This window comes from Mustela erminea, chromosome 9 (genome assembly GCF_009829155.1).
Source record: "Mustela erminea isolate mMusErm1 chromosome 9, mMusErm1.Pri, whole genome shotgun sequence".
Lineage (NCBI taxonomy): Eukaryota > Metazoa > Chordata > Mammalia > Carnivora > Mustelidae > Mustela > Mustela erminea.
In genome coordinates, this window is record NC_045622.1 from 43,674,130 (window position 1) to 43,700,220 (window position 26,091).

Below are 26,091 nucleotides of genomic sequence, written 5' to 3' on the forward strand. Positions count from 1 at the left end.
AATAAAGAAAAGAATCCCGTTTACAACTGCATCAAAGACAATGAAATACCCAGGAATAAATATAACCAGAAAGGTAAAAAACTTATATTCTGAAAACTATAATACACTGATGAAAGAAATTGAAGGCAACACAAATAAATGAAAAACAATACCATGATCAGGGACTGGAAAAATTAATACTATTATAATGTCCATACTACCCAAAGCAATCCATAGATCTAATGTAATCCCCATCAAAGTATAAATAGTATTTTTCACATAACTAGAACCAAAAATCCTAAAATCTGCAGGGAACCAAAAAAGATCCAAAAAAACAAAGCAGTCCGAGATTTCGAATAGAATAAAGCAGGACTTATCATAATCCTAGATTTCAAGATATATCTCAAAGCTGTAGTAATCACAACAGTATGGTACTGGCACAAAAGAGAAACATAGATCATCAGAACAGAATTGAGAGCCCAGAACTAAATCCACATACATATGGTGAATCAATCCTTGATAAAGGAGACAAGAGTATAACGGGTAAATGTCTTTTACCCATTCTCTTCCATAAATGGTGCTGGGTGAACTGGACAGGTACATGCAAAAGAATGAAACTGGACTACCTTCTTATCCATAAAAACAAACTCAAAATGGATAAAAACCCTAAATGTAAGACCGCAAGCCATAAAATCCCTAAAAGAAAACAAAGGCAGTAATCTCTTGGACATCAACCTTAGCAATATTTTTCTGGATTTCTCTACTAGGGCGAAGGACACAAAAGCAAAATAAACATTTGGAATTATATTAAATTAAAAAGCTTTTGCACAGTGAAGAAAACCATCAGCAAAACAAAAAGGCAACCTACTGAATAGGAGATGATATCTGCAAAGGATATATCCAATAAGGGGTTAACATTCAAATTATATAAAGAACTCATAAAACTCAACGTCAAAAAATAACAATAATAATCTGATTTAAAAACGTGCAGAGGACCTGAATAGGCATTTCTCCAAAGAAGACACAGAGATGGCTAAAAGACACATGAAAAGATGTTCAACATCACTAACCATTAGGGAAATGCCAATCATAATCACAATGATATCTCACCTCATACTAGTCAGAATGGCTCATATCGAGAAGACAAAAAATAACAAGTGTCAGCAAAGATGTGGAAAAAAGGAAACCCTTGTGTACTGTCAGAAGGACTGCAAATTAGTACAGCCATCCTAAAAAGGTATTGAGGTTCCTCAAGAAAGTAAAAACAGAAGCACCATTAATTCCACTTCTCAGTGCTTCCTAGAAGAAAATGAAAATACCAATTTGAAAAGACACATGCACCGCTATGTCTACTGTGGTGTTATTTACAACAGCCGTGATGTGGAAGCAACTAATGTCCACTGATAAGTGGATAAAGGAGATGTGGTCTATACACACAATGGAATATTACTCAGACATAAAAAAAAAAAAAGAATGAAATCTTGCTCTTTGTGACAATACGGACGTAAAGCGTATTATGCTAAGTGACATAAGCCAGACAGAAAAAGACAAATACCAAATGATTTCACTTACATGTGGACTCTCAAAAACAAAACAAATTAACAAACTAAAAGAGAGACCGACTTATAAATACAGAGAATAAACTGACAGTTGCCAAAGGGAAGGAACAGGCAAAACGGGTGAAGAATTAAGAATTAGAAAATTCAAGTTACAAAATAAGTAGGTCACAGGGATGAAAAAAACAGCATATGGAATATAGTCAATAACACTGTAATATACTTATTATGGGTGAGAATTTCATAATTTAGATAATGTTGAATTACTATGTTGTATACTTGAAATTAATTAGTATTATACGCCAACTATATTTCAAAAAAAAAAATACGCTGGCCTCACTGAATGATTATGTAAGCAATCACTTCTCTTCAACTTTCTGATATAGTTTGAGTATAACTAGTATTATTTGTTCTTTAAATATTTTAGTAGCCCTCACCAGCAAAGCTACCAAAACCTGGTATTCTCTTTGGGAAAACATTTTAAAATATAAATCCAATTTCTTTAATAAATACAAGAATGATCATGTTATCTAGTTCTTCTTGAGTGAATTCTGGTGGTTTGTATCTTTGAAGAAAGGTAACCATTTCATCTAAGTTGTCAAATGTACAGACTTAAACTTGTTGAAAATATCAGTGATTACTGTACTTTTAATACCTGTATATTATATACTGATATCACCTTTCTCATCCCTGATATTATATTATCTTCTCTCTTCTTTTTCTGATCAGTCTGGCTAACAATTTTATTCATTTTCTCAAAGAACTAGTTTTGGGTATATTTTTTTCTTTGGTTTTCATAGTTCTCTTTACTTACTTCAAAAAAACTAGTATTTATTTCCTTACTTCTGCTTTCTTTGGGTTTAACTGTTCTTCTTTTTCTAGTTTCTTAAAGTAAAAACTGAAGTCATTGATTTAAGACCTTTCTTCCAGACGTTTAGTGTTATAAATTCCCTCTAACTGGGCAGTAAATATATACCACAAATTTTGATATATTGTGTTTGCTTTTTTCTTCAGATCAAAACACTTTCTAGTTTCCCTTTTGATATCTTCTGAAGTATGTTTCATTCCAAATATTTGGGGATTTTTTAGTATCTCTTACTTGTTTCAAATTTAATTACACTGTGGCTAAACAACAAATGGTATAACTTGAATCCTCTCAAACTTATTTTGTAGTCCAGAATATGGTCAATCTTTTTTTTTTTTTTTAAGATTTTATTTATTTATTTATTTGACAGATAGAGATCACAAGTAGGCTGAGAGGCAGGCAGAGAGAGAGAGAGGAGGAAGCAGGCTCCCTGCTGAGCAGAGAGCCTCATGTGGGGCTCGATCCCAGGACCTTGGGATCATGACCGGAGCTGAAGGCAGAGGCTTTAGCCCACTGAGCCACCCCGGTGCCCCCAGAATATGGTCAATCTTAACAGCACCTGAAAATATATACATTCTGTTGTTTGATAAACTATATCAAGTTAGCTAATAGTGTTATTTAAGTGTTATTTTAATAGTGTTAATTTAAGTGTTGTGCATTATTCTATAAGCATAATGATTTTCTTTTGACCATGTCTATCAACTATTAAGAAAAGAATGCTCTAGGCTTCAAGTATCATTGTGAATCTGTGTATTTCTCACTGCAGTCCAGTCGGTTTTTACTTTATTTATTTTGAAGATTTCGTATTAGGCACATAAACATTTAGGATTATTATATCCCAAATACTATAAAAACCTTACATCACATTTCAATTCCTCCCTCTTGAACTTTTTACTATTGTTGCCGTATTTTACCCTTACATATGCTATAACCTCACAGACTACATTGCTATTATTTTTACAATTATAATTTTAAAGGGATATATATATAAAGTATTTTTTTAATTTACCTATATAGTTACCATTTCCAGTGATCTTCATTTCTTTGTGTAGACTTAGATATACAACTGTTAGCATTTTCTTGAATACTTCTTGACAAACTTCAACATTTCCTCTACTATAAGTCTGCTGGTGATGAATTCCTTCAGGTCTCTATGTCTGAAAAAGTCTTTATCTTCGTTTTTTTATGAACATTTTTCTAGAGGTACCTGGGTGGCTCAGTCAATTAAGCCTCTGACTCCTGATTTTAGCCCAGGTCATGATCTTAGGGTCCTGAGCCCCACGTGGGGCTCCAAGCGCAGCACAAAATCTTCTTGTCCCTCTCCCTCTGCTCCTTTCCCTGCTCTTTCTCTCCCTCTCTCTCAAATTAGTAAGCAAATAAATAAATAAACCAAAACAAACAAAATCTTCAAAGATATTTTTCTAGGTATACAACTCTAGGTTGACAGCTCCTTTTTTTCAGTTTTTTAAAGATGTTGCTTAACTGTCTTCTGCTCTGCATTATGCCAAAATGAGAGATTTGCTGTCATCATCTGTGTTCCTCAAAATAAAATGTTTCTCTTCTTTTTTTTTTAATGCTTTCAAGATTTTTTTCTTTATCACTGGGTTAAATGACTATAATACAGTTTCCTTCCTGTTGCCAGGGTGCTTAAGGTTCATTAAGCTTCTTGGACATGACGGCTTACTTTTTAACAAGTTTGAGACACTTTTATTCATTATTTCTCCAAATGCTTTCACTGACCCTCCTGCCCTCCCTCTTACAGAGACTTCATATGCATATCAGCCTATTCAAGTTGTCATATTAGATCACTAATATTCTGTCCTATTTTTTTATTTTCTCATGGTGTTTCATTTTGGATAGTTTCTATTGTTATGCCTTCAGGTTCACTAATCTTTTCTGCAAGTTCTAACACGCCATTAATCCTACCCTGTGTATTTTTCATCTCAGATGTTACAGTTTTCATCTTTAGAAGTTTAATTTGGATCATCTTCCATATCTGCTTAACATGTTCAATATCTCTCCTAGGTTCTTGAGTATATGAAATACAATAATAACTACCATTCCGAAGTCCTTGCCTACTAATTATATCATAGGTATCACTTCTGAGTTGGTTTCAAATGATTGATTTCTCTCATCATTATTGGCCTTCTCCCTAATTCTTTTCATGCCTGGCAATTTTTCATTGTATGCCAGACATTGTGATTTTTATCTTATTGATTGCTGTATATTTTTGTGTTCCCATAATTTTCTTTAGATTTATTTTGGGATACAGTCATTTGGAAACAGATCCTTTCACATCTTACTGTTTGTTTTGTTGTGGTGGTGGTGGTAGTGGTGGTTATTTTAGTTGGGCCCAAAGCAGTTTAGTTAGGGCTAATTTTGCCCCATTCTGAGGTAAAACCATTTTAATGCTTCTAATGATTTCTAATGCTTCTAACTCTTCACGGCCTTGGAAATTATGAAATTTTCCACTCTTAATGATGGGAACAGTAACCATTCCTAACCCTGCAGGAGCTGAGAGAATTTTTTTTTCCTCTCTAATGGGTTTGGCTGGTTCTTTCCCCAACCTCAGCAGATTCCTCACATGCATGCACCAATCAGAAGTCACCTATTTGCTGGGATCATCTGCACATCGTTCTCCTCTCCCACCTGCAAACTTTAACCACTTTGTCTCCTTGGAATCCTGGCTAAATCTTCTCAACTCTGGGGCACAGTCAGGCTCAGTTTTACACCCCTTCTCCATGGCCTAGAAATGCTCTCCACGTAGGAAGCCAAAGCAATCACAGGGCTCATCTTGTTAGTTTCCAATCTTTCAGGATCACTATTCTTCACTACTTAATATACAACGTTTTGAAAACTGTTATTTCTTTTATTTTGTCAGGGGCGTTTTTTGTTGTTGTTTCAGGCAGAAGGGTAAATCTGTTCCCTGTTACTCCAATTTAGCCTGCATCAGAAGTCATCTTCTATTTTAAACATGGTCAACATACAAGTTTTATCACATTTTCAGATAATCCCAATATACACAGTCTCTGCAGGTCTGTTTTGTTGTTTATTTGTTTCTGTCAGATATTGATCTTGGTGCCTTGTTTTCTTAAGTGCTTGATTATTTTTGACTACAAAAAAAAAAAAAAAAAAAAAAGAAGAAGAAGAAGAAGAAGGACTTCTGCTTCCAGGAAGATCCAGCATACATCTTTTCCTTACCTCCACTAATTACAACTAAAAACCCTGGACATTAGATATAAAGCAAACATTAAAAACTGAAAATTGAAAAGAGAGCAGATCATCTACAGATCATATAAATCCAAAGAGTGACATGGTGGTAAGTAGCCTTGTATATTCCAGTCTTATATCTGAAGAAGCCTGGCAAACTAGAAATGCTAATAAGCACAGACAAAAATCTACTCTGTCTTGCTAAAGGACCAAGATAAAGGCAATCTATCAGAACACAAACTTCTGAACAATAACCACTCTACTCCAGCCAAACATAACAACAACAAAAAGGAAAAAAAAAAAAAAAACCTGTGACCCAACCTCCAGCAATGACCAAATGATCACCCTCACAAAGCTATACTAGGGACTCTAACACCTCCAATCAGGAAGAGTCAGAGTACACGAAGTACTAAGTCAGAGAATACCAATGCCAAGTACAGTCAGAGAATTACCACATACCAAGACTTCCATCCCACTGGCTGATAACTAGGCCTCTGCTTCCCTACCCCTATCTCGGGGTGTCAGCAGAGGCCATGCCAGTAGTAAAGAGGAGCTACAACCCCCCTTCAGAGGTCAACGGAAGCCAAATGCTTAATATATGGGTTGGTTTTGTATCTTGCATTTTCCTTTCTTATACACTGCTTTTCTTTGTCTCTTTTATTTATATTCCTTGATAAAATTCTGCTTCACATCTGCTTCTTTTAGATGTACTTATTTTTATCAGTTGTCCTTTGCATTTGTCTCTTTTAATTTCCTTATATTTTATATTATCTTTCTCAAGCAAAAATAAATAAATAAATAAACCTGGATGATGAAGACTAGTTATGATGATAAGCTATACCCAAAAACAAATTACAGTCTTTTTCCTTTGGTCTAACCGACCTTGCAATAGTACTCCAAGTCATTTATAGCAGAGCCCCTAATAGTTTCAAGGTTTAACCTCCAACCTTAAAATCCCTAAGATGATTAATTAAATTATTTATATAGAAACAAATGGCTCAGTGGTTAAAGCCTCTGACTTCCGCTCAGGTCATGATCCCAGGGTCCTGGGATTGAGCCCCTCATCGGGCTCTCTGCCCAGCGGGGAGCCTGCTTCCTCCTCTCTCTCTATCTGCCTTGTGATCTCTGTCTGTCAAATAAATAAATAAATCTTTTAAAAAAAAAAAAAAAGAAAGGAAGGAAGGAAGGAAGAAAGAAAAAGAAACACAAGATAAAATTCTCTCCTAAACTAACAAAAATTCTACCTTAAGCAGCTTATACACAGTGAGGGGGAAAAAAACAACAAATAAAACAATTTCAGTGCTTATCAATGCCACAAAAAAAGGTAAGATTAGGAGTTACAAAATAGAGAGGTGAGGGCAACTTGTTTAACTATGATAGTAAGAAAGGGCTTTCTCACCAGGTGACAGTGGGTCAACTAGGTAAGGAGGAGATGCTAGCCAAGAAATTTAGGGAAACAGATTTCCAAGCAAAAAGAAAAGCAAATGTTAACGCTGTAAAAGAATAAGCTTCAAGTGTTCAAGAGACAGAAAGAAAGCCAGTGTAAAGAATGAGACGAAAAAGTTAAGTCAGAGCCTTGTAAGCCAGCGTAAGGCATTTGAATTCTATTTGGTATCTAGTGGGAAGGGAAGGTTTTTCTGAGTTTTAAGCAGAAGATCAACGTGCTGTAATCTGTATTTACAATGACTCTCACTTCCACATATGGAAGAGAAACTACAGGAAGACAAGAGTGGAAAAATGCAAACAAGAGATGTTAGGGCTCGGACTACAGTTCTAACTGGAGGTGGCGGGTCACTTTAAGATCTAGAATATATTTCAGAAGTGGAATAAGATTCCCTACTGGATTGAAGTGAGAGTCTAAAGAGAAGAAAGAGTGAGAACTCTAAATTTCTGGCCTGAGCAACTGGATGGGTGGATGATGTCATATGCTCCAGAGGGAAGGCTTAAGGGAGCAATTTGAGAAAGGGTGCTTTTAATTGTTTTTTTAACTTAATACTTTCAGTTTCTTTCTTTCAAGTTCATCTGTCAAATTTCTCCAACTAGTTTACAATCGATTCATTTTGTATTTCTTTTGTATCCTTACGTGCACAGCACAGTATTGATATATAATAAGTAGCTGCTAAATCTAATTAAATTCAAGTGGCCTTACAAGAAAACATACGAATCAACATTTTCAAACCTTATGTTTAAAAATCAAATACAGATGTTTTAATCAAGGACACTGCATGTTTAAAATTAAAACACAAATGCTAGAAGCAGGCCTACTAAATATATATTTACAATTTTAAAACACATGCACTGTTGAATGCTTGGTTGCATAAATGAAATTGCAGAGAAAAGTTTTCAAACGGACCTATATAGAAAGATTTTTAAATGTCATAAATTATAAATTTAACTAAACATAAATGAACTACACCTAACATCACATTTTAAACAACTGTTAGCAGTATATGATGAACTTTGAAAGACTGGAACCCTGTCATTGTCACAACAAACATAATAAAGGGAAATCTTATCAATGCAAACTTTTATGTGTTCTCTTTAAAATAATATTGTGGCAAAGTTGAATCTAAGCAGCTGGTGTTCTTGTTGTAATTAGTTTTAGTACATTAGCCCCAAGAAAACATCTCCACCATTTTAGAGCCCTATCTTTGGCAGAGCTAGAGAAAATATTTAATTCTTTACACCTTGTCTATACTTTTCATATATTTCACCCTTTAACAACTAATTCTCTATCAATTCTAAAAAGCTAAAAAAAAAAAAAAACTATACTATTTTTTAAGTTATACACTTTTCCTTCCAAAAGTGCTAACAAACACATAACAAGAAACCATTCTCAGAAAGCTAGTAAGTCAATTGCCTTAAGTTTGTAATTCTTAAAACTGCTAGCTAATCCTTAAGGCTAAAAACTACTGATCTAATAACTGAGACTTGCCAGGGCTTACTGACAGATATCATGGGTAATAAGAGTAACTGTAAAATAAGATATTCAGATAATAACAAAAGCTCTAATAGAAATGCCCTTTATTGGGCACCTGGGAGGCTCATTGATTAAGCAACTGCCTTCTGCTGGGGTCATGATCCCGGAGTCCCAGGATCTGTCCCACATGGGGCTCCCAGCTCCATGGGGAGTCTGCTTCTCCCTCTGACCTTCTCCCCTCTCATGCTCTCTCTCACTCTCTCTCTCAAATAAATAAATAAATAAATAAATAAATAAATAAATAAATAAATCTTTTAAAAAAAGAAAGAAAGAAATGCCCTTTATTTAGAGTATCTGACTCTTCACCTGTTCTCTATAACACTAAGACAAACACAACCAGCAGAAGGTATACTCAAAATTGCATAGTACAAACACTAGCCTGTTTTCTGCTTTGAGACAACTATCAACATATTCCTCTCCCAAGTAAAGCAGAAGGTCCCTCAGAAGCAGAAACCATATAACCTTGCTTATTTTAATGACTCCAATTGCACTTACAGTGTCTAACACAGTAGATGCTCAACAGTTCTTATCCTTTTTTGGCTCCTAAACCTTGACCCCAGCTTGGCAATCCTTGGAAAGGTAAGAATTTTGTCCCATGGTCACCAATGACATGTCTCAAAGATAGAGCTGCCTCCAAGTTCCCTCCTTTCTTCAAGGTTCAAGTCCCATGTAATTCATAAAACTTTCTGATTGCTCCTGCCCAAAGCTAACTTCCTTTTCTAAAGTTTAAGAGACTGTATTGTCTTATCACATATTCGACATAAATGTACTATCTTGTACTATTAATTACCTATCCATTTTAAATTCAGATCTAGATATACCTTGTACCCTCAACAAAATTAATTTTGAGAACAGAATAATGGTTTATATTTGTGTCCCAATACATCAAAAGTGCTGTGCATGCAGTAAACATTTACTAATAAAAATTACAATAAAGACAATATGAAGCCAGTTCTGCATATTCTTCCAGCTTGTACTCATTCAAAGGCAGCCAATGCCTTTGAAATCTCCTGGTCAAAATGACTAAGAACAGGTAACTATCCTAACCAAAAATAACAAGATGATATTGCTACTAACCAAACGGTTATTATCTCATTGTCTCCGAACAATTTGAGGGGGGCTGTGTATATACGTATACATATGAAACCAACCCATTATCACAAAGATATAACAAGAAGGGGAAAGGTAAGAGTACAACCTCCAAAAACTGATTATTTAATAGCATGAGCAATAAAACTATACAGCATAGTAACAACAGATGTCACAAAATAATATGTCCCCAATTTTTGAAAAAGGATATATAATGTGGATTGTGAATGTGCATCTATGTCCATGCATTTATGTATACACACTGGAGGAGAAGGAAGGACATAAAAAACACTAAACTGGTAATAATTACTACATGGTAAAATTACAGATGATTTTTACGTTGTTTTTTAATGCTCTTCTGTCTTTTCCAAATCAGAAATACATACCTAACACAATAAATAATTTTAAAATAAAAGCTCCTAACATTTCAAAATACTGTTGTTGATGTTATAAGCCAACAACTTAGTCTAGTAAGCAATACAATCAAGTGATAGAATAAAGTTATTTCTTAAAGCTGAGTTCAGTCTCTGAAAATATTTAAATCTTCACCTACTCTGCACCAACTACTCTCCTACTAAAGAAACAGCTTTATAGAATTAGTACAAATAAAAGGCTCTATTTAGATAAAGAAAATCAAGCTTATTGGGTTATCACTGGTACCCAGAATATATTATGTCTAAGTTCACTTTCCTTTAAACATGGTCAAAGTCTGTTTAAAAGACCTTCAATCTCATTAAAATTTTGTAGTTAATGATAAAAAAGTCCTTAATAAAAGATCAAAATTAAGTTTTGATTCTTGTCATAAAAGGAAGGCTCTCTATCTTAGCTACAGTAAATACATCAATATAATTTTGATACTAGTATAATTTTGTAAGGTATTACTACTAGAGGAAATGGAGGGTATATGAGATCTCTTTAGTATTTGTTACAGCTGCATATGAAGCTATGTATGATTCCTTCAACTAAAGGCTTATTCTTAAAAAATATATTAATATGTTATTAATATATTGATATAATATATTAAGGGCAATCTCCTACATTGATTATATCAAACAAAGTCAAAATCATCTCTCCAGGAATTAACAACCTACACCAGGCACACACACAAAAAAAGGTTATGAAACTTTACTTAGAATTTAAAGGTAAGTATTTAAATATAGATGTTATTTGGGTATTAAAGTATATACCATGTGGTAGTTATAGAAAAGCATGTTCATAGTTAAAGAAAAAAAAAACATTAAAACTCAAATCTATTCTAGCATGAAGGAGAAATAGTTCTATGTTTCTTGAAAAGTGAGAAAGAAGAGCAACACCCACAATAGGTTGGTGTCACTATTATGGTTCTCACAATGTGCTATAATCTATATTCCAGTCCTTTCCAAACATTATTATTTCTACTGTGACTTCTTCACTAAGCAGCAAACTCCACAAGTATAAGAACCATCTTCATCCTGTCTATCAGCAGACAGCATGGTAACGGACATATGATAAATGCAGAGCAAAAATTAAATTATTTTATACCTGAAATGAGTATTTAAATAGAACTTTGAACTATTTTCCCTTGTTAGAGAATTCAGGAACTCCTCAGATAAATAAATATTTTTTTCTTAGCTGAGTTTTTCAATGTTGCCTATTAATTCTATTAAGCAACTTTAAATTTTTTTCATATAAATGTATTTTTAAATAATGGACTTAACAATGAAAATTATATAATCTTGATTATATAATTACCATAAAGAATATTAGACTAGACAACACTGATTTCATTCTTATAAACTTTGAAATTTAGAAGACCCACTAATTATGTTATTAAATATACTCAGTTTGGAAATGGGACCAATGTTCTAATGTCCAAGAATAATGACATCACAAAAGCTCATCCTTAAATCATTCTCCCATAAGAAATGGCAAGAGAAGCAGAGTATGAAATGAAATTAAAGATACAGAGAAAGACATAGAGATATATATCCTATCAAAGATGAAGATCTACGCTTAAAAAAAAGAATAGTCATGAAGGGCAAAGGGCAGTGAATCACTTTCTTCCTGAAATAAATGGAAATAAGTCACATATGATAGGAATAAATAGATGCATCAAGGTTCTTTTAAACATTTAAGACTATCCTTCAAAACAAAGACAAGATCTTCTGAAATTTCAGTACCTTTCTTTCCCTTTTTTTTTTTAAGGGAACTTGATTTAAAAAAGAAAGATAAAAAAAATACATGGGAAAACTTCAAAAGCAACAACAACAACAAAAAAAAAAGTAATTACTTACCAAATTGGCCATATAAATTGTGAGCAGCCCTCTCCTGCAAATAATTTTAAAAAGAGAGTTAGATTAAGCATCCATATGACTTAATACTCACTTTATCATTTTTTTAGAAATCAAAACGATTATCAAGAGGAGTTAAGAAAAAGGACAGATTACACGGAACTTAGTTTTCAGTACCCTAACAACTGGATCTAAATAGATTCTACAAGTCGTTCTGTTCAGTGCTCATTAAACATTCTATTTTGGTGGCCATTAACTGAAATAATTTAAAATTATTATTGCCTTATAATTATTAACTAGATTAAATATAATGGTCATTTCACAATATATACCATTATTGAATGATTATGTTGTATACTTGAAACTAATATAATATTATGTGTTAATTATATCTTTATTTTAAAAATTACTATTATCATTATGAATTAATAAAAAGAGGAGTATAATTTGCCATTAGTCTACATTTACGCTAGAGAATTCTAAATTTAATAAAGAACCCTAAAGAATTCATCTTGCCGAAAGGTCAAGGTCAAGGCCAAAACAATGCACATTTATGGCAAAAAAAAAAAAAATCATGTCTTCTATTTATTTCACACACAGTACAACTGTTTATTAGATGTCCTTACAAATCATACTAAACCATGTTGGTTTTAACTTCATTGTTAAGTGAGTAGTTAGGCACTAAATGAACTTTCTAATGCCAAAAGACAAATGAACGTTCAAGAAACAGTCACTTTAGGGAAAAACTATACACTTATCAAACTTATTTAATGAAAATAAAGGTAGAAAGTCAAAGAATATTTAATCACCTCATCTAACTTATACTGCATGTAAAGCCATGAAGAAAGGCTATTCTTTAGGAAAGAAGTCTTCAATGTTTTAAGAGTTTAAGGGCAGAGTTAAAATAAACGTTGATGGGGCACCTGGGTGGCTCAGTCAGTTAGGTGTCTGCCTTCAACTCAGGTCATGATCCTGGAATCCTAGGATCAAGCATCACATGTGGCTCCCTGCTCAGTGGGGAGTCTGCTTCTCCCTCTCCTACTGTCCCCCCATCATCACTCTCTTTCACTTAAAAAAAATTTTAAAAAAAGAAACTTTGAAAATAATAAAAACTTAATTGAAGTTTCAAATTTGAAAATTTCTAGTACTTAAAAAAAAAACTTTGTAAATAAAACAAGTACCAATATCAAATCATTTTCACTTAAATTTCATGCCAGGTCTTCATATTAACATTGTCAATGAAATCTTGAAGTCAGATCTAGTCATATATAATCTAGATTGTTCACTATTTAAAATGGCTTAATAAGATTTCTAATATCACTAAAGCCACACGGAGGCCATACAATCTAACTGAACAACTGAAGCTCAAAAACCAGGGTTTCATTTAACTTTAATTCTTTGGTACTCTGTAATTTAATTTTTTCATTAAAATGAGGGAACAAGGGGTGCCTGGGTGGTTCAATAGGTTAAGCGTCTGCCTTCAGCTCAGATCATGATCCCAGGGTCCTAGGATGGAGCCCCACATTTGGCTCACTCAGCAGGGAGCCTACTTCTCCCTCCACCCGCCCCTCCCCCTGCTGTGCTGTCTCTCACTGTCTTTCTGTGTGAAATAAATAAAATCTTTTTTAAAAAATTAAACTAGGGAACAAGACTAGTTACCTAACTTACATTTAAACATAAAAACTACTTAAGGAAAAAAAACATACATTTATCACCAATATATAAACATAATGTTGGACCTACTCTGGTTGAAAGGGGTAAGGAGATCTAGGCGAACTCATGGAACCAAACCCTGCAGGCAATGAACCTGATCAGCAGGTCCTAACACACCTTAGTAAAACAAAAGAATTCTTTTTTTTTCCATTTTATTTTATTTCTTTTCAGTATTCCAAAATTCATTGTTCATGCACCACACCCAGTGCTCCATGCAGTACACGCCCTCCATGATACCCACCACTAGGCTCACCCATACCCCCAACACTCCTCCCTTCTCAAACCCTCAGTTTGTTTCTCAGAGTCCAAAGTCTATCATGGTTTGTCTCCCCCTCCGATTTCCCCCATCTCACTTCTCCTCTCCATCTCCCAATGTCCTCCAAAAACAACAGAATTCTAGCGCTCCTCTAAAAAGGAATTTTAAAATCAATGATAAGATGATCTCACAGCTTTCTTATCTATGACTTGTACAAATGAATTGAAATTGTTCTTACTCATCTTTACCGATCTTATCAGTTCCTACCTAATTCTAAACCAAAGGTGTTCTACTAGTACTTATTTTAAGTAAATTAAATAAAGAAAAATTAGGGTAACATCAACATCCAAGAGTCACACATACAGAGAAAACTTAAATCCTTCTCAAGTGATACCTATTCTTACCAAAAGCTATTTACATATGAAGAAAAAAATCAACACAATCACAAAACCAAAACCAAAGTGTCTCTCCAATTTCAGTGGCAGTGCTGATTATGCATTTCCTTATGAAGTAAACTAATGTATTTGTCCCACTGATCTATTTCCATCTCTAAAACTCAACAAATTACCAACCTGATACTGTAACTGTTTATCTTTAACCACCAGGCAAAGATTAGAGTATCTTGTTTACCTTCACATTTCACACACCTGCAACAGTACCTGGCATCTAACAGGCATTAAACAAATGGTTCTGGAATTACTAGAAGAAGTGTTACTAGAAACTCAGCCCTATAAAAAGGAACAGACAAGAGACATACAGTATGTATAGAAATATAATCACAAAAGACAGCCAATAAACAGGAGGGAAAATTAGTAATATCAATTGATCAGCAAGCAAAGATGTGATCAGATTATTTTACATATGCATAAAATTTAATAATCTACAAGGTATAATCAATACTTGAAATCAGAGTTTATCCTCTCAATAGTCCTATGCAGTGTAGACACTATTATCCTTACTCTACTGAAAACTGAGAATCAGAAAAGTGTTTGCCTCACAAATACAAAAGTAGCAAAGACAAGTTGGGATTAGAAGTCAGTTCCATGTTCTTTCCAAAGCGCTGCTTCTAAGACAGAAAATCTGTCCCTAACTTTTCTTTAAATTCTGCAATGACTTGCTTAATACAATATCCTAACAGGCTTCTGTGCTTTGAGAGTAAGTAAAGCCCTGACACACTCCTACTGCTGGGAAAAAGCAGAGGATGTTTGTTATTAAATTACATCCTATGCTCGTCTCTAGTTCCAATTTACTATTCTCAAATAATGAGGAAGAGCACCTCCTTCCCAGCTTTATCTGAATTCCAACCCAGAACTAAGAGCCTCAGGAACCAACAAACAGTATCTGAGAAGGGCAGGACGGGCTGTATTACATAGCAGACTCTTCTTGGCAGGTTTCCCTGGGGTGATGTCTTGAACCTCAGCTCCAATGTCAATTTGGGAGGTGCAGAATATCAGAATATTGATTTATCTTATCACTTCTCCAGGGATGTTCTGTATCACAAGAAACTGACAAGTCAATTAAATGCCATTTTATTATTTACCACTTGACTATCTCTAGCCAAGATTTAAAGACCAACAGGTCACTCCCTTCTGGGTTGAGTAAATTTTCTCTGGAAACCAAGTTACCTATTAAAATACTGCTAAGTCAGTGATGGGGAAGGAGGAGGTGCCAATAAGAACAGAACATGGCCTAGGCCTAACTAGGAAAGGCTAGGGCCAAAAAGAACAATAGCTTTTTTAATTTCACAGGAGATTGTGATACACAAATACTTCCATTCTTCTCAGAATCACTGGATCCAGGGAGAGGTGAAGCTCAGTGAGCCACAAATTTTTTTTTTTTTTTTTAAATATGGGAAGGGGTGAAGCTCTTCAACTTGCATGCAAAATTTAAGGGGCTGTGCACAGCAGGGGGTACTATCTAAAAAAGTCTTAAGAACCACTGTTTAAGAACTCTGTGTAATAAGAGTATTACTATTCCCACAGGAAAACATTAAAATAATTAAATTTTCTTAATACCTCAGTAGAGTAAAAGGTATTCATCCTCACATTGCTTAAATTCTAAATTTTATTATCTTCTAACAACATTATTGTATCTAATTAGATGGGCAATTTTATTTTTCTTTTTCTGGAAACGTTAATGTATATATTCTTTGGCTAACCTACTGAAACTTTTGAACAACACTGTATATAACACATTTCATAACTAAGGTTATTAGGGACTATAGCAGGCATGGTATAACTTCTAAATTCTAAACATTGATATATTCTTTGTCTCTCTCTCTCTCTCTCTCTCTCTCTCTACATATATGTTTTATGTTCTACAAAAAAGGGGAAATTACAAATTAAAGAAAATCAAAGTGGAATGTCGTAACACCTGTAATGGCTTACTAAGAGATGCTATTTAACCATCTCAGAAAGGCTTTCAAGAAAGAATAAATTTTCATCTCCAGAATGTTTTAGAACAGTATAAAAATCCTGCCTTAAAGTACAGGAACAGATAAAATATGAGCAAGACTTCATAATCATATACTGTTATATACAACAGATAAAACAGAGTAAACACTTCAGAAGACTACAAGGTACTTTAAATTTTCTTCCTGTGAAGATAACACGACACTGACACATGACGATGTCAAGAATTTACAAACCAAATTCAGGGTATTTTATTCACACATTATAGAATTCATTCATTCTGATCATGTCTGCCTAGGAGTTTCATAACAACAACAGTATAATTTAACAATTCAACCCATGAGTATGTTTAGAATAAATATGCAATTTTTGATATTTTAATACATGCTCATGTTTGAGAACCCTGCAGTTTCAACTTATCTAAACTAATACTAAATATCAAAGCAAATTCCATAGCAATTCTACAAAACAAAATCCATCAGAACAACTTTCTGAACCACAAACAAAGCACTTCCTAGAAAAAGAAAGAGAAGACTAGTTCTTAACAGCCCACCTAGGGACAAACTAGATGTTACGAATGCTTCCTGCTGAGTTACTATGATCACAGTCCTTTGTGGCACAAATTTTTTAAGAAACCCTGGAAACAACTTCAAAGTTTTCTCAGAATCCCACAGTGATACGATTAAGATTTAAGTAAACTGCCCTCTTACAAGGTGTCAGGAACTAGCTGGCAAAGCATGCCTAATTCTATAATGGGAAGGAGTGAGGGAGACCGGGAAGGATGGATGGATGGGTGGATGGGTTGAAGAGAAGAAGGAAAAAGTAGGAAGGAAAAAAAACTAACCCAGGATAGATGATGACGTCCTTATGAAGATTAGACAGATCATTACTTAAGTCTCTGTATCTATATGCGTGCATCACATATGTGTGGATTGTGCCTAGTCACTGTACGTTCTCACCGCATTAAATGCTTTGGAAAAACTGATTACACGAGTACAAAATATATAATCTTTGAGTAAACATTTCATTATTAAATAAGGTTTTATGGATTTAAAAATTAGAACTAGCACTACTTGCTAATTTGAAAAAAAAAAAATACTGCTAATCTTCCATACTCTGTAATGTCCATTCTATTACTGGTTTTATTAACTATAAGCTATATAAATATCACAATGGACAACTTAAATGTTGCTGTTTCCCACCTTCTACCCTCAGACTTCTTATTCTGGATTTTTACATTCTAATCTTCTCACATAGCCTCAATGACTAACTTTAAGAAAAAAACTTCCAATTTTTTTTATGACTACTACTACACTTCTCCTGAAGCTAAACTCACACTTGAGGCTGCCTACTGGCTGTCTCCACCAACATATCATTGATTTTCTTCATTAATTAAAGGCATAATCAAGGAAAAGGAAAGGAAAAGGCATAGTCCTTTTCCTTAAAGTAAAAGCTGTAATATTAATAAACTTCACAAAGGGTACTAGCTGTATTAATTTTAATATACACATAACTTCAACCTCTGTAAGTTACATATATTCTTTTAAGGGATTTTGATATTTAATGGCATCTTAATAAAAATCTGTGGTAAGCACAAAAAACTTTTTTGAAGCAAATAGGCTATTTAACTTTTGCACAATTTCAGATAAACATAGGTTAGACTTAGTAATTTTTTAAATAAGATACACTATAAAACAACTTGTAAAAATATTAAGCAAAAAGTTTGCTTTCCTATGTTTTAAGGTTAACTCCAAATTTTCTTTTTTTTAATCTGCTCTTTAGAAAAATAAGTCACTACCTTCTGGATGATACTAAAAGAATAAAATCCAAAGTTTTTAATTAGATCCTAAAGTAGGATTTGTGGTTGCTATACATATACACACACAACCCTCTCCCCCCACAAAAAATATCCAGCAAGCTATTTCCATCACCTTATGAACAACAGAACTAAATCAACACATACCACAAAGGGTTCGACTCCTTAACAATCGCATCAAGGAAAGACAATTTTTCTTCAGCAACTACATGATAATCCTTATTAAAAGCTACACTTAAATTTTTGATTAGGTTAAACAACTCCAATTACTATTCAGAACAAATCATAATGCATAACCACCTACAAATTTTCTGGGACTATCTAATGTCTATGGATAAAACACTAGTGCAATAGTCCACTTAAATGAAAGCAGAACACTTTAAAATAAAAAGTTCACTACCAAAAGTAAAAAGAGAACAGGAAATAAACTAGTAACTAAAATCCAAGTTATCATCTCGCCTCCAGGAAACCTCTTAGTGCCTTAAAAAGTTATAGCTCTTGGTATCAATAGCACAATTTTACTTTGCTGTTATTGTATTTAAACACGTTTATCTTCAAAGAAATGCTTGATTTTCTTAACTAAAATTCTAAAAAAATAAGACCTAATGTATCCAGAGAAAAGAATTGAGCCCTCAACAACACACACATATATATAAATTGGTATATGACATATACATAAATTAGTTACAAATCCGTGGAGAAAGAATTCACAATGGAATCCCTGGTATAAGAGAAAGTGACTACTTGCCAGCCAAAAAAAAAAAAAAAAAGAAAGAAAGAAAAGCTGGCGGGGGAGAGGGGGATGGTACAGGTAAAAGAGATCCTATGGCAAGCAGCCTCTAATATGTACCTAAACACATTTCCATGTTTTACAAGGTGATGGAAGTATTAACACTAAGAAGATCTAAAGTTAAAGATCTCTATTGTACTCCTTAGAGCAAGCACTAAAAAAAGTACTAGAAAACAGACTGAAAAAAAATGTCTTCTTCCAGTTTCTAGTTTCTGTGCAAGGAGCTCAGAAGTCAACACTGAGTCCTAACATTAAGTAAAAAGCTGAGGAAGCTGGAAACTCAACAACTCTTCTTAGATCCGTACAGAAGCAAGGTCACCCTGCAAACTACTGCCTCCCAAAACTGAAAAGATGATAGACAGATACAGAGAATGAGAGTTTACCAGAGCAGAAACCAGCTGAAACTTCGAAGAGAATGAGAGCCAGGACAGAAAAACCTAAACTGATTTTTCTGTCACTAGGAGGCTCAGAGGGACAAGTGTGAGAGGGAAAAACTTCATGGGGACCCAGTCACAGGGGGACCCTCACACCCTTGTGAGTTTTACCTCTGGGAGCTCAACTAAGGTCCCTCAGTAAAAATCAGAGGGAAAGCCCTTTGCACTTCCAAGTAGGGGGAGACAAAAAGGAACCATTCTGAAATAAACCCCTGTACTCAGCTCTTAACAAGGTCTGCCTATGGTAGAAGCTGGTTAACCAGAGCCTAACCTAGTAGGGTTAGGCTCTCTGAAGAGAGCTTAACTGACGTGGGGAATGGAAATACCCAACTCCAGCCAGCTTTAGAATTTCACATGGAAGAAAGCGAAATACCCAACTCCAGCACACTACAACCATCTCGGTCCCACCTAAAAGGAAAAGAAAACCTGAGAAATACTTGTGAAGTTCACAGTCCAGAGACAGAGGCTCACTGAAAGACTGAGGTCTAACCACAGTACTGTAGAACAGTTTCTATCCCCCCCCAACACCTCACCACCACATTACTGAAGACCTATTCCAGCAATTCCTTTTTACCTGGTGCATCATGTCTGGCTATCACGAAAAAAATTACAAGGCACACCGAAATGCAAAAAAGACACAATTTGAAGAGACAGAGTAAGCATCAAAACTAAACACGGCAGAGATGTTGGAATTATCAGACCAGAAATTTAAAACTAACACAATGACTAATATGCTAAGGACCCTAATGGATAAAGTAGATAATAGCATGCAGGAACAGATGAGCAAGGTAAGCAGAGAGATGAAAATCCTAGGAACCACAAAGAAAGGAACTACAGCAGAAATGAAGAATACCTTTGACGTAATCACTAGCCGACTGGACACAGCTGAGGAAAGAATCTCTGAGCTAGAGGATGTTTCACAAGAATTCTTGAAAACTATAAAACAAAAAGAACAGAGACTGGGGAAAAAAAAAAATACAGAATATCCAATGCCTGTGCAACAACTACAAAAGGTATAACATACACATAATGGGAACAGCTAAAGGAGAAGAAAGAATGAAACAGAAGAAATATTCAAAGCAATCATGACTGAGAATTTTCCTAAATTAATGTCAAACACCAAACAACGTATCAAGAAAGCTCAGAAAACACCAAGCAGGATAAATGCCAAAAACAGAAACAAAAACAAAAGTGACACTTAGGAATATCTTACTAAAACTACTGAAAATCAAATATAAAGAAAAACCCTGAAAGAAGCCAGAGGAGAAAACCACCTTACCTATAGAGGAACAGAGGTAATTGCATCCAAATTCTCCTGAGAAACCATTCAAACAAGAGAGTGGAGTGAAATATTTAGTTGAGAGAAAAAAACCACAAACCTAGAATTCCATACCCTGAGAATTGTACTTCAAAAGTGAAAGACAAAGATTTGACCATACAAAAATTGAGAATCCTCATTGCCAGTGGGCCTGCTCTGCAAAAAATGTGAAATGTTCTCTAAAGAGAAAGAAAACAATACAGATCAGAAACTTGTGTATGTAAAGAAAGGTATAACATTAAAGAAAAAATAAGTGAAGGTAAAATAATTTATTTTTCTTATTCTTACTTGCTCTAACAGATAACAGTTCATTCATAGTAATAATGCAACAACGTAATAAAAGCAGCAATGTGATTGTGCTGATGTGTGTGTGTGTGTGTGTGTGTGTGTGTGTTGTCATTGCTACTGTAAGGTACAATGAAGGGGTATAGTGTTTTTGAAAGTAGACTAGGAGCGGGGCACCTGGGTGGCTCAGTGGGTTAAAGCCTCTGCCTTCGGCTCAGGTCTTGATCCCAGGGTCCTGGAATCAAACCCCACATCGGTCTCTCTGCTCAGCAGAGAGCCTGCTTCCCTTCCTCTCTCTCTGCCTGCCTCTCTGCCTATTTATGATCTCTGTCAAATAGATGAATAAAATCTAAAAAAAAAATGTTTTAAAAAAAAAAGAAAGAAAGTAGACTAGGATTAATTGTAATAGGGCAACAACTAAGAAGAGTTTTAAAAAAAAGTATAACTGATATACTAAGAAAGGAGAGAAAACAGAACCACATAAAATATTCAGCAAAAAGCAGAATAAGAGTAGAAGATAGAAAATTAAAACAAAGAACAAAGGAACAAAGAGAACACAGTAATGAATATAGTAAATATTAATCCAAGTATATCAATAGTCACTTTGAACATCAATAGTCCACACCAATTAAAACAGAGATTATCAGAGTTGATCAAAAACATGACCCAATTACATGTTGTCTACAAGAAATCCCTATAAAAACATCTGCAGATTAAAATAAAAGAGCACATGAAGAAATGCCCTACAACATATAGCATCAAGGAAATATAAATTAAAACAATGAGATCCCACCCCACATCTATTAAAACGGCCAGAATACAGACCACTGACAACACTTAAATGCTGGCAAGGATGTGGAGCCATAGGAATTCTCATTCACTGCTGGAGGGTATGCAAACTGATATAGCCACTTTGGATAACTGTTTGGCGGTTTCTTATAAAATTAAACATACTCTTAATATATGATACAGCAATCATACCTCTTGTAATTACCCAAAAAGGCTGAAAACTTATATCCACACAGAAACCCATGCATGGATATTTATCAGTTTTACTCATAACTGCCAGAACTTGGAAGCAACAAGATGTCCTTCAGTAGGGCAGAAGACAGTGGAATATTATTCAGCACTAAAAAGAAACAACCTATCAAGCCATGTACAGGCAAGGACAAAACTTAAAGGTATATTACTAAGTAAAAGAAGCCAATCTGAAAAGCTTATGTACTGTATGATGTTAACTATACGACAGTCTGCAAAAGGTAATACTATAAGACAGTAAAAAGATGACTAGTTACCAGGGGCTGGAGGGAGGGTGGGATGAATAGCCAAGCACTGAGGATTCTGTGGACAGTGAAATTACTCTGCATGATACTGTAATGATCAAGACATGTCAATGTAAAAACTGGTGACTACGAATAAGGGCCATAGTCTAGCTGACAATACTGTCAATTGCCCAGTTTGATATTATAATACCGTTACATAAGATGCTATCATGGGGGGGAAACTGGGTTAACATTTCAAGTAGATCTATGTACTACTTGTGTAATTTTTCATGACTCTATAATCATGTCAAAGCAAAAAAACAATGACAAATATAATAAAAATAACATAAAATAATAAGGCAGAATTAAACCAAATATACATCAGTTGTATAAATAAATGTATATGGGCTGAACTTACATATCAAAATAAAATGATTTTTTCAGATTGGCTCTCCAAATATAACCCAAGTTTACATGGCATATGAGAGAAACACATCAAGTGTTTCAGGAAGATAAAGACATACTAGGCAAATACAAGCAAGAAGAAAAAAAGATAACTAAAAATTTGGAACTCAAGCCAAAATACATTAAATGAAATAAAGAATATACTTTTTAATGCTAGAAACTGCACCTCAAGTTAAAGATACAACCTAAAACCATACCCAATAGCACAGATCCTATGGCTATCTGTCAACCTTTGAACTCCCAATAAAAGAAATGTACTTTTTTTTCAAGTGTTCAAAAAAAGGCACAAAAATTGAGCATAAATTCAGCCATGAGGAAAACCTCATTAAGTTCCATACAGAGAAAATACTATGAAAACATTCTCAAATAAGAATGCAATAAAACTGGAAATTAGTAACAAAGGGGACATTCCATCTTCTTAAACACTCTACTAAATAATTCTTACATTAAAAGAGAAAGACAAACTAAAATTGCAGAATTTCTAGAAAATGATGATAATGAAAGTATTAGATATCAGAACCTATCGGATATAAGTAAAGCACTTATCAAAAGAAAATTCTGCCTTAAATACTTTTATCAATAAAACTTAAGGAATGAAAAGAAATGAGCAACAAATGTAAAGGCTTCCCAAAAAAAGGCAAATTAATCAAAAGAAGGTAGAAGGAAGGGGAAAAAAATAAAAACAAGAATTAAGAAACCAAAAAACAGAAGTAATAAATGAGATGATTTATTGGGAAAAAAAATCAACAAAATTACTAGTTAACTTAATCAAAAAGGGAAATGCCACAGTCACACAAAATAATAAAACAAATAGAAAAATAACCATTGAAAATATGAAATTTAATCAAATCATAAGACCACTCTGTACAACTCCATGTAAATATAAAAATCTTTATAAAATAAATACTTTCTGGGAAATAGAACTTTCCAACTATCAGAGAAAATTACTGAACCTCTTTATTGTGTGAGCTTCAAGTTTAAACAGATTAATTCCGTAGAGGAAAAAGACAACTTTTTCTAAGAACTACCATCCCCAGAAGAGTCACCATGCCCAGGTTTTATAGAGAAATGGACCAAATACTCAAAGGCCCAAAAATTCATTGCTACTTAAACTACCCCAGAGCAAGAAAAAAAGGAAGGGAAACTTCTGAACTATTTTATGAAGTAAATGACACTCAAACCTGATAAAGAATACACAGAGACACACACTCGAACACATGACTAACCAGTCCTCAAATCATGGTATCATGATCAACTCAGGCTCACTCCAGCAAAGACAAGACTGTGGAATGTCAAGAAATCCACTCAGCTTGTTCCCTCAGAATAACAGGTTTATGGAAAAGATCTGGTGGTAATTGGAACTACTTAGAAATACGGACCTCCTAATGGCCTCAGCATCATCTAGGAACTATATGCTTACCAAGAGTGTTTAAACTTAATATAATCAAGTCTTCAGACCCAACTTCAGTTTACAGGAAATACACAAGTTAAGTGAACCAATCAAACAATTCCATGATGAAAAAATTCAGACAAAACTAGAAAAGTTTTACACATTACGTAACTGACCTGGTCACATCAATAAATCAATGCCATGTGGGGAAAGTGGGGAGATTAAGCCAGATTAAAAGAAAATAAGGAAACAAATAATGAATACTGTTATGCTGGAAATAAAAAAAAAAAATATTCATTATACAAGGATAATCTAAAAATAAACCTGAGAAAACTACTTGAAAAAAAAAAAAAAAAAGAAAAGAAAATAAGGAAACATAACACCATACTAGGGTGTGGTTCAAAAACAGGGTAAAAGCATTTTAGGACAATATGGACTAGATGGTATTAGGGAATGACAATTTTCTTACATGTGATAATAGTGTTGTAATTTTACAGAAAAATATCCTTATTTTAACATATGCATGCTGAACCACCACACAACCACACATACATATATATAAACACTTACAAATAAACAAAAATAGCAACATGTTAACAACTCTTGACTCCAGGTGGTTATACATGTGTTCAATTTCAACATTTTCTGTTGAAAATTAGGCAAATAACTTCAAAATGCTCTTATTACTCAAGAGCTAAAAATAAATAAATCAGAGCAAACTTGGTTTAAAGCATTTTTAAAACTTCACGTACAAGTTACATATTTTGAAATAGTATTTCTAAAACAGGTGTTCACATTTTTAAGTGAATCAGGAAGTTAACAATAATCAGTAGAATAACTCTCTCACTCCTGATAGGCAAAAACCAATGTAACATTTACTATATGTCAAGCACTGTTCTGAGCACTTTTACATACAGTAGTTCCTTTAACTGGATAGCCATGTGACTAGATTATCACCATCTCCATTTTGAGGTAGGGAAAGCCATAACACAGTAAGTGACAGAGCCCGCTGCCCAGCTAGAAAATACGACTCCAGAATCCACACTCTCTTTTTTTTTTTTTTAAGATTTTATTTATTTATTTGATAGAGACTGCAAGCAGGCAGAGAAGCAGGCAGAGAGAGGGGGGGAAGCAGGCTCCCCTCTGAGCAGGGAGCCAGATGAAGGGCTTGATCCCAGAACCCTGGGACCAGGACCTGAGCCGAAGGCAGAGGCTTTAACCCACTGAGCCACCCAGGTGCCCCTGGAATCTACCTCTTAATGTGCGATAGTATTCTATACTGTACTCTCAAGCAACAGACCCTATGTTTCTGGCAATACTGACTTGATGATGCTGGGGTAATAATATCCCTTGATTTTAGTAATATTAATAATCCAATCATATTATGACAAGCAAAGAGCCAAAAGTTTAGACCCCAAAAATTTAGATACCATTACATTACTTAAACAAGAAGGCATTAAAAGTGACCTTAGGTGGTTTAACTAAATACTTGGTTATCGGACAACATCTATCTAGACTCTTACTACAGGATCAGTGATTATAATGAACATCTTCATAAACTAGATGATGACTCGATCTTGGTTAATATATGGCCCTTTGATTAAAACATGACCCCATCTTGACTCTCTGGGATAAAGATGGAAATCAAAGCCAATTCCCAGTGATGAAAATAATACTTACAAGATGGTAAAAATTCAGGGTGCCTGAGTGGCTCAGTGGGTTAAAGCCTCTGCCTTCCGCTCAGGGTCCTGGGATCAAGCCCAGCATCGGGCTCTCTGCTCAGCAGGGAGCCTGCTTCCCCTTCTCTCTCTGCCTGCCTCTCTGCCTACCTGTGACCTCTATCTGTCAAATAAATAAATAAAATCTTTAAAAAAAAAAAAAAGATGGTAAAAATTCTTTCGGGCAAAAGCTTTACCTTCAACTGCTTACCTGACTGAATAATTTTACGAACAGTTTGTAGCATTTAATAGAAATCTTATTATGTCACAGGAAACATTTTCTG

The 26,091-nt window shown here is 34.4% G+C and overlaps 1 protein-coding gene across 1 annotated transcript in view; it reads right to left on the minus strand.

Moving 5' to 3' along the window:
• Nucleotides 1–26,091, minus strand: part of TMEM135 (transmembrane protein 135) — a 251,569-nt gene that overhangs the window by 192,918 nt on the left and 32,560 nt on the right. Inside the window, exon 4 of the mRNA XM_032360564.1 lies at nt 11,953–11,986. Within this exon, the coding sequence (XP_032216455.1) occupies nt 11,953–11,986 (34 nt within the window). The remainder of the gene's footprint in view (nt 1–11,952; nt 11,987–26,091) is intronic.